This window comes from Copadichromis virginalis, linkage group LG17 (assembly GCF_057382275.1).
Source record: "Copadichromis virginalis isolate Kocher_CV1m ecotype Utaka linkage group LG17, C_Virginalis_male_GT1.1, whole genome shotgun sequence".
Taxonomy (NCBI): Eukaryota; Metazoa; Chordata; class Actinopteri; order Cichliformes; family Cichlidae; genus Copadichromis; species Copadichromis virginalis.
Genome location: NC_140634.1, coordinates 17,333,799 through 17,343,796, shown reverse-complemented (window position 1 = coordinate 17,343,796; position 9,998 = coordinate 17,333,799). Strand labels below are relative to the sequence as shown.

General features: G+C 40.7%; 1 protein-coding gene across 1 annotated transcript; it reads left to right on the top strand.

The window, feature by feature from the left end:
* Nucleotides 1-706: 706 nt before the first annotated feature.
* cradd (CARD and death domain containing adaptor protein) lies at nt 707-6,249 on the top strand. Its single transcript, XM_085437167.1, has 2 exons — nt 707-1,179; nt 5,140-6,249. The coding sequence occupies exons 1-2, from the start codon at nt 867-869 to the stop codon at nt 5,442-5,444; spliced, it is 618 nt and encodes a 205-aa protein (XP_085293293.1). The 5' UTR covers nt 707-866; the 3' UTR covers nt 5,445-6,249.
* Nucleotides 6,250-9,998: the final 3,749 nt, after the last annotated feature.

Genomic DNA, 9,998 nt, shown 5'->3' with positions numbered 1-9,998 from the left:
CTTTATGAATTTGTCTCAGTGTACTGTTTTTCATTTGGTGGCTATGTATAAATTATTTTTCTCACAAATAAACATATGAATCACATATTATCAATAACAATGTCAAAAACAGATTCAGTTAACTGTAAATTGGTCTTTGAAAATAAAATCTTGTAATAAAGGACAATGTGACACGAGGTTTTGTGAACTCCATGGAAAATCTTTCAGTTTGGGGAATTTTATTTTGAATTCCTAAATGTAAGTATCTGATATATAACAAATATATTAACTTCTTTGGTCAGATTGTGGCTTTTTAATGAATTCGGCAGATATTTTATAAACGTTATTTTCTTTTTTTATTAATAAAATATATCTTGTATCTATAAAATTACCCTTGGTTTTTAGCTAATGCTGTGTGTTAGGTAACGTTGCTCGATGCTATGGTACGCTGAACCTAATTCAATACTTTGTTTTTGAGGTTTCCTCGTGGATTTATTAATGAAGAATATTTATCAGTAAAGTGGAACGCTCTGCGAGGCTTCTTACCGAACTTCGGCGTACATTTACGTCACCAGAAATCATCTTATCAGAACCAATCTGCATAAAATCTGTTTTCCCTCAAAGTTAATTTTATCCGGGGTATAAACGCACGCCGAATTTAAGATCAACGACTAACCAATCCTTCCACGCAAATAGATCCCATATTAACCACCAATCTAAGCAAATTTTAGATTGTATTACCATAAAAAAATGTGAACGCAACGTGATTAGCAAAGACTTTGGTTCCGCCTGCTTGTTTCCACCCGAGCACAAAAACAGAGCAGTTGAAAGGTAGTTGTACAGCTGACACAAAGGACTAGTTTAATGATGTGGAACTGCTTATTTTTATGAGCTTCGGTGAAATGGACCCGGTGCACAGAGCCGTCCTCCGAAAACACCGGCTGGAGCTGTCCGGCCAGCTTCTGGTCAGCGAAACCATCGTTCCGTTTCTGTACCAGGAGGAGATTTTAACGGACGCGCAGGTGGAGGACATCGAGTCCCGATCCACGGAGAGACAGAAGACCCTCCGGCTCCTGGACCTCCTGCCGAGCCGCGGGCCCCGGGCCTTCCAATCCTTCCTGCGGTCCCTGCAGGATTTCAGTTGGGTCCGGGACCGACTGCTGCAGGAGCTCCAGACCCCACCTGAACCCGGACCCAAAGGTAAAACCAATCAGGGTGCGGGGGAATCATACCTCTCTACATAAACCCGGAAGTCTTGTTGGCAGAAACATGAGGCACAGGTACTTTAGCCAGACCAGATCCAGGACACAGATCAGCCTCTGGGTCCTTTGTTTTAGGATCAGATGAGGGTCAGAGGTCACTGATGTTTGTCTGAGGAGACTACATCCAGTGTGACCAGGTCCAAATGTAAGACCACTTCTCTTGGACCTCTGTAACGTGGACTACATCAAAGACTCTGACCACTGTGAGTGGGTCACATTTAGTTCAACCAAACCTCATGGAAGTATTGTCTGATTTGAGGACTGAACCATGAAATAATTTCCAGAAAATTCTAATTTTTGAAAATCGACAGTTTATTGAACCATGTGACAAATTTATTTAAAACATAAATTACATTTCAGTTTTCTTATATGACTTTTAATTTGTATCACATTTGCTGCATTTGGCTTTTTTAATTGCTTAAAAATGGATAGTGCCATTTATTTTTAGGGGGGAAATCACACTGATGATTTACTGGGGCGATCGTGGCTCAAGAGTTGGGAGTTCGTCTTGTAATCGGAAGGTTGCCGGTTCGAGCCCCGGCTTGGATAGTCTCGGTCGTTGTGTCCTTGGGCAAGACACTTCACCCGTTGCCTACTGGTGGTGGTCAGAGGGCACGGTGGCACCAGTGTTCGGCAGCCTCGCCTCTGTCAGTGTGCCCCAGGTTGGCTGTGGCTACACTGTAGCTTGCCATCACCAGTGTGTGAATGTGTGTGTGAATGGGTGGATGACTGGATATGTAAAGCGCTTTGGGGCCCTTAGGGCCCTATACAAATACAGGCCATTTACCATTTACAAGCCTAAAAACCCCACAAAAAATGTATGTAGAAATATAATACACTATTTAACATTTATCAAAATCAGAAGTGTTCGGCAGAACAAATTCCCCACTTAGAAAAATGGGAGGAGACTGATCTGCTCCAAGGAGGTTTGGGATTATGCAGAATCAGCATCATGTGAATGTGATCCCAAACATCTGGCTGGGAAGCTGCTGCCAGGTTCCTGGAAACCAAGAGGGAGGTAATAAAAGGAGGAGGTGGACGAGGGAGGCCTGGGCAGGAAAACAAACTCTTCCTCCTCCTCTGAGTGGTGGGTTTTCAGCCTCTCAAAATCCCCTCGTTTTATTTTTGTCTGAGTTTAGTTTCCCAGAATTTTCCTGCTGCAGCCGTTCTCGGAGTCCCTGATTTTGATTGTTTTTTCCAGGAAAGTCCCACGTCGTGCTGACAAAGTATTGATGCAGAATCCTGACCGTCTAATCCTGTCATCTCTGTCCTAATCTGAACTAAAATGTAAAGACTCAGACTTTTTAGTGTTAAATGTAACTTTCTCTCTGTTTGCTCAATCCTCAAATCCAAATCTTAGATTTGTATAGTTCACACTCATCTCATAACTTGGATTCATAAAATTCACAACTTTGTCACTTTTAATCCAGAAATTGTAAACTTCAGACACACAAGGTTGGAATTTTAAATTTGTTTTGACTTTAATTTGAAAATGTGGATTTTTATTTATAAAATGAATCCAAATGAATCGTGCAGGACTTCCTGTAGGTTGAAGTCATCCTGTGAGCTGGAAGTCTGAACACGGAGCATTGGTCTTAACGAGTCTCCTGACTTTGATTAAAGCCCGAGAGGAAGACTGTCCTCTTCCTTCAGTCTAACCTGAAGCACATCTTCATCACGGGACTGTGGATGCTTTCAGTTTAAAGTTAATGAAACAAATAATCTGCAGCTTCCATCAGATGCTGAGTAAAAATCAACAGCAGTCATTTATTAATACAATAATGTGATCAACAGTTATCCACCTAACCCAACGTTTGTGGATTTGATACTCCATCATTGTCACAGCTGACGGTAAACTGTGTTTTGGACAAAATGAAGCTCTTTCAGTGATTAATGAAGTGATCAGACGGACAGACGGATGCCAGCAGATGTTCTATTTTTGATCTGTAGGCGTCTGAGTCGTCTCACTACCCCTCAGACGGTCAGAGTTTGGCCATCACTAGTTACCTGGTGTGGGGTTGGTCTGATCAGCGGCAGCAGAGAAGCCCTCTCACACCTGCAGAGCACTCTTCCATGGCATGCATTTTTAATTTCTCTTTGATGCTTGGGCTGATCGGGACCCGATGAATGTAAAAACAAAGAATTACCAGATTTTTGATTTTTTTTTTTTTTTTTTTTTTTTTACCTAATTTTTGTTTCTGAGAAAAATTAGAGCCACATATGAGGGTATTCGTTTAGATTTTCGATAGAACAGAGGCAGTATAATGTCCTCGTAAGTGGATATCAGGCCCTTGTAGAGCAAAACTTTGTATTTTGGTCTAGACAACCCAAAATGTGATGTCCACATATGTGGACGCCAGGTCCTAGGAGGTTACAGCAGCAGCAAACAAGCTTGGATTTTAAAGGTCATGTAAATTACAGTTTTTTTAAAAATAAATTTTGGTGGGCTCACGCCTGCCGTGCATGGATTCAGTGATGTCAGCATTTGAAGCAGAAAAAGGCAAAAACATTCTACACTTGTTTGTGTTCTGGCCGTTTGAATAAACTTTATTTGTTCTGCTGTCACTGGTTTTTGCTGTAACTTCAGTTCTCAGTATTTTAACGTAGGCAGGCGGTGGTGGGAGGGCTGTGCCGTTTGGTCTTCATTCATTGGACGGCAGCATCAACAACAACAGAAAAAATACTATGAGCTGTTGGCGTCATGTTTTCCTGTGAGGTCACAGTAACCACGCTTCACTGTTTGTTCAACCCCCGGAAAGTTCGAATTGCTCAACCAGCTGAGGTTACAAACAAACGGCACCCTGCAGAGCACCAACGGGCTCGGAGTTGCCCAATCCAAACAGCCATTCACGTCTGTTTGTCCTTATGAGGGTGTTAAGTTGAAAACATCACAATCCTGACAATACAAACCAAACATTCAAACATTTGGAGATAACATTTAAAATAAGATGTTTACAAACCAAAGCAATGTTCAGATTTAAAACAATTTAAACTGGAAATCTGTTAGATGAATTTGATATTATGAAATAAACCTGAAGAGGGCAAATATAAATCAGTCGATCAAAGTCTGCTTTTTTTTCTTTTTGAAATGTGAAAATTTAGTCCAGATTTGAAATAAGTCTGAATTTGTGATATTTCAGAATGACAAACTCCAAATTCAATAATTAGTTTAAAGAGAATTTCAGAATTTTAAAATTAAAATAAACATGTAGTCTAAGAATAAATTGAAAAGTAATTATTAGAAATTCTACTTTAAAAAAAATCTTCAGTTAAACCTGAATAAAGTCTTTGTCTAAGCAAATAAAAATAAGTCATATTTTGTGTTATTTAGAAAATAAATTCATTGTATTAGTTCATTTACAGTTTTGAGTTTTTGATACATCTGAATTTTCCCTATAAAACAACAAAACTGAATATATATGTTGATGTGTACAAGAAATAATTATATCGAAAATAAGTCATTAAGTCCAAAATCAACGAATTAAGATTACATTGAAAAGTGTTTTTTGTTTTTTGTCAGTACATATTCTGAGGTTAAACATGATTTTTTTTTTTTTTTTTTTTTTTTTGTGACAGTTTTGGTTTTCGGGAGAAGTCTAAAAAAAGTTTTAAACTGAATGTCAAAGAAACTTTTTTTCAAAGAAGTGTTATTGTTCATGTTATTGTTAGAAATTTGAACTCAAAGTTGATTAAAATCCACATTTTGAAATAAAAATGACAAAAACTGTGAAATAGAAATAAAAGTCAGGATTAAATCCAGAATCTGAAATTAGAACTGAGGTTCTAGTTCTAAGATGATAATGACATTATGATAATAAAAAAAGGTAAACAATGATTTTTTTTTTATATAGGTGAAAGTTTATTTCCTTTGACCTTCCTGTTCTCCGTCTGTCTGCAGACGCCTGTCGGCTCCAAGAATCGGTTCTACAGCGGGTTCCCTCAGATCGAGAGTTGTCCCAGCTGGCGTTGCAGCTCGGTGCCGAGTGGGAATCGGTGCTATTGGATCTGGGTCTGTCGGCAGAGGTGTTGTTTCGATGCCGGTCCGATCACAGCCTCAGTTCTCAGGCGGCGGCGCTCGCTGGGCTGGTGCGGTGGAGGCGGGCTGAAGGGAAGCGAGCGACAGTGGAGAGGCTACTGCAGAGTCTGCAGAGCGCTGGCATCCATTCAGCGGTCCTGGAGGACGTTCTGAACGTTTCTTCGTAATGCAGAGAGACGCATTTCAAATGAAGAAAAAGACTGAAATCTGAAATATAATATTAGGGAAAAATATACATTTTTACACTTATGTTCAAGTTTTGAAGTGTTTTCAGGATATAAATCAGAAAAATCAAATTTAGAACAAACTGAAGCAGCCAAAGACTAAAATGTGCCTTTATTGCTTGTGTCTGTGGGGTTTTAAACTTTTTACATAAAACTGATGTGTGATGCTAGAATCCTTTTATTAAACTTTATATCCAGAGAACACATCTTTAGATGAATGCTTTGTAGAAAGTCAACAATATGAAACAAAAAGAGTAAATTTGTGGCATAAATATCAACTCATGACAGTAAAATCCTGTTGAAGCAACATAACCTGTCGAAGGTTTGGGATTAAAGTTCAGTCTGAGATTAGATTATGTTTGAAGATAAAAAGTCTGGATTCTGAGAGACTTCATTTCAAATGTTGAAGCAGAAAGTCTGACAGAAAGAGCAGAAATGTAAAGAGATTTAAATCCTGAGTTTGTTCTGAAGTGTGTAAAGTGACAGGATGACGTTTCTTCATGGAGCTGAATCATCAGCATACAGGAGCATCCTCACCTGCTCTGCTTCATGCTTCACTCATTGTTACTGAGGCCCAGGATCAGAGACAGAAGGATTACTGTGAAATGTGAGTCATGCTGAGCTGGTCTGTCAGCTGGAAGTGAACAGAATAAGTTACTGTGATGAAGCAATGCACTATCCCTTTAAATCCTGATCAAATAAAGTTGGACTGAACTTTTTCCTGAGAAATTAAATCAAATGTTTCCTGTAAAAACTGTGTGTGCAGTGTTTGTGTTTCTTCCTCCACCACCACCTCCTTCCTGGAAGACGACCCAGATTTGTTTCAAGAAAACCAAATATTTTAGTCCGAGGAAAACCTTCAGAGAGCCCTTTGTGCCTCCAAACACAGGCGCGTGCACACACACACAGTAACACACTCTTTAATACACACATGTAATAAAACAGTGTGACTCAGCCACACACACTAACACAGTAATACACTCTAAAAGGCGTGTAATAAAACATTGTGACACACACAGGAAGCTGTTCATTAATTCCTCAACAGCCTGCAGAGGGACGGCTTTCTGAGTTTTTAAGGTGGACTGAAGAGTTGAACTTTGTTTCCACAGTGACCGTCTGAAAAAAGTGGTTGAAACCACGAAAAGTTCACATTTCTTCAGTTACTGAATTTGCTTTTTCTAACAGTTTTTAAAAGACTTTAAAAAGTGAAACCAGATCCCGGGTTAACCTTTAACCTTTGAACTGGTGGTTCTGAGGAATGTTTACATGGGTTTAAGCTCAGTATTTTCACCAAGCAGTGGAAATTTTCAGATTGAAAACTTTAATTAAAGTTAAAATGTTTCAAATGCGTGTGAGAGTTAATAGTTAAACATCTCACAACAAAATCATATATTTGTAGGATTTTCAGAAAAATACATAAGAAATCTAGGAAATAAAGTCAGAATTCTAGGTGTCTGAATAGAATAGAATAGAATAGAATAGAATAGCCCTTTATTCTAGATAGTGGCTGCACAGGTTCATTGTCATCTCACTGAAAATAACTTGTACGAACAGTTTCAGTCCGGCTTCCGTTCATGTCACAGTACAGAAACAGCTCTAGTAAAAATCACCAATGATCTTCTGCTTGCAGCTGACTCAGGACTTATCTCCATCCTCATTCTCCTTGACCTCATAGCAGCTTTTGATACTATCTCCCACCGCATCCTCCTTCACAGATTAGCATCTGTTGGCATCAGTGGTACAGTACTTGCCTGGTTTACCTCTTATCTCTCTGGCCGCTCACAGTTTGTTCAATTACTCCCTCACAGATCAGTATCTACTCCAGTTAATTCCGGTGTACCCCAAGGCTCTGTCCTGGGTCCTTTACTTTTTATCATCTATCTCCTACCTCTAGGTAATATTTTTAGGAAGCATAACATCCAGTCTCACTGCTACACAGATGACACCCAGCTCTACCTATCCTCCAAACCCACAGCTACGCGCCCACCCACATCCATTTCTGACTGTTTAAGTGAAATCAAGGTCTGGTTTACTCACAACTTTCTTAAACTTAATGGCAATAAAACAGAATTCATTTTAATAGGCACCAGATCAAAACTGACTACAGTTCCAACCAGTCTTTCGGTATCCATTGATAACTCTGATGTCACACCCTCCCCTCAGGTTAAGAGTTTTGGTGTCATCCTCGATAGCACTCTGTCCTTCACAGCACATATAAATAATATCACTCAGTCTTCCTACTTTCATCTCCGTAATATTAACCGTCTTCCTCCCTCACTCACTCCAAACAGTACCGCCATGCTTGTCAATGCTCTTGTCACATCTCGTTTAGATTACTGTAATTCTCTTCTCTATGGTCTACCTCACAAATCCCTCCATAAATTGTAGTTAGTTCAAAATACAGCTGCTCGTATTATTTCCAGAACTAGATCCACTGAACATATAACACCTGTTCTTAAACAGCTCCATTGGCTTCCAGTTCACCTCTGGGTCAATTTCAAGATCCTGCTTCTCACTTTCAAAGCGCTTCATAACTTTGCTCCTCCATATCTATCCGATCTTCTCCATACATACTTATCCCTTTGTACACTCCGCTCTTCTTCAGCTTCCCTTCTGTCTCTTCCACCTGCTCGCCTGACTAACATTGGACTCAGAGCCTTTAGTTGTTCTGCCCCGAGACTTTGGAATGCACTTCCACTTGTTCTCCGGACCACACACTGTCTCACTTTTAAATCACGTATCAAAACTCATCTATTTAGAATTGCATACACCTGATCTGTCTTAGTCCATTTTTACCTTGCTCAGTTTTTATACTTGTCTTTATACTTTTATGACTGTTTATGTCTAAATTTTATTTTACCATGTTTAATATATATACATAATTTTTTTTAAAATGTTTTTTATGCTATTGTTCACGTGTTCTTGTAAGGTGACCTTGAGGGTCTGAAAGGCGCCTATAAATAAAATGTATTATTATTATTATTATTTATTATCATTGTACATGTATAACGAAATTATGGGTGCTCCACACCAACTGTGCGGGAATAAAATAGAAATAGTGGACATGAGGAATATTTACAGAACAATAGAAAGGCACACATTAGAGAACAAAGTGCTTGAAAGTAGTGCAAAAAACTTTGTCTGAATAGAGCCTGTGTGTGAGTGACCTGAGTGATGGGGGTTACTCAGACCATGGTTCATATTTGTGGGTGGGGTGTGGGGGGATAGTGTTTGCTAACCATCTGAATGGCCAAGGGGAAGAAGCTGTTAGTGAATCTGATGGGGAACCTGTGAACAGAGGGCAGCGTGAAACCGGCAGGGTGTGAAGAGACACCTGTGACGGCCCTGGTTTACCTGAGACAGGAGGATCTGGCGATGGCCTGCAGGGGTGGCAGAGGGCAGCCAATGATTTTTTGAACGGTGTTAATAACCCTCTGTGCAGCCTTCCTGTTCTCAGTAGTGGCTCCTGGGTACCGAACACCCAGGCAGGAGGAGGGCACACTCTCCACTGAGGAGCAGTAGAAGGCCAGCAGCAGCTTCTGGTCCTGGTTATTCTTCCTCAGAACAGAGAAAGTGCAGACACAGCCGGGCCTTCTTTACCAGGGCAATGGTGTTGTGGGTCCAGGTGATGTGAGTGCCCAGAAACCTAAAGGTGGAGACAGAGTCCACCCTTCTCCATTTATATTGAGAAGGCACCTGTCTGTGCCTCCTGAAGTCCATTATGAGTTCTTTTGTTTTAAAGATGTTCAGCTTCACTGTATTTATACTGTATGCTGTCTCATCTCCTCCAGAGATGAGCCCAACCACGGTGGTGTCATTGGCATTCTTGACGGTGACATTGGTTGGGTGGGTTGTGTTTAGTCATAGGTGTACAGGGTGTACAGTAGGGGTGCGGTGCTGAGTTGGAGGGTGAGGTGGGGGCTGAGTCAGACTGATTAAGGCTGGTTTGGTAGGAAGTCTTTAATCCAGGAGTAGATGGCACAGGGGATCTGAAGGTGAGGATGTCTGGGATTATGGTATTGAACACTGAGCTGTGGTCCACCAAGAGCATCCTCACTAGCTCTTCTTAGTCTCCAGATGGCTCAGCGCTCTGTGAAGGGTGATGGTGATGGCTTCTGCTGTGGACTGATTTGCTCTTGATGCAAACTGGTGGGGGTCAATGGAGGAGGTAGGCAGTCTCTGATGTGCTGAGACACTATCTGCACGAAACACTGCAGGACTACATATGTGAGGTCTGTAGTCATTGAGGCTGTGGTCATGTTTTCTGGATGTTTGCTGAATGTTTGTTGGATGTTTTCTAGATGTTTATCGGATGTGGTGACAGCAGATGAAGCAGCAGTCTGGTAATGTGTGGTTTCCACCAGCAGGGGGTGGAGCAGGCTCATGATGCATCTTCAGGTCGTGAAGGCAGACTTTCACCTGAAGCAGACAAAGCTTCCAGTTCCCGTTGCTGTTTCAGGATCATAATGACTGTTTGCAACTTTTGGAAAAAGAAGT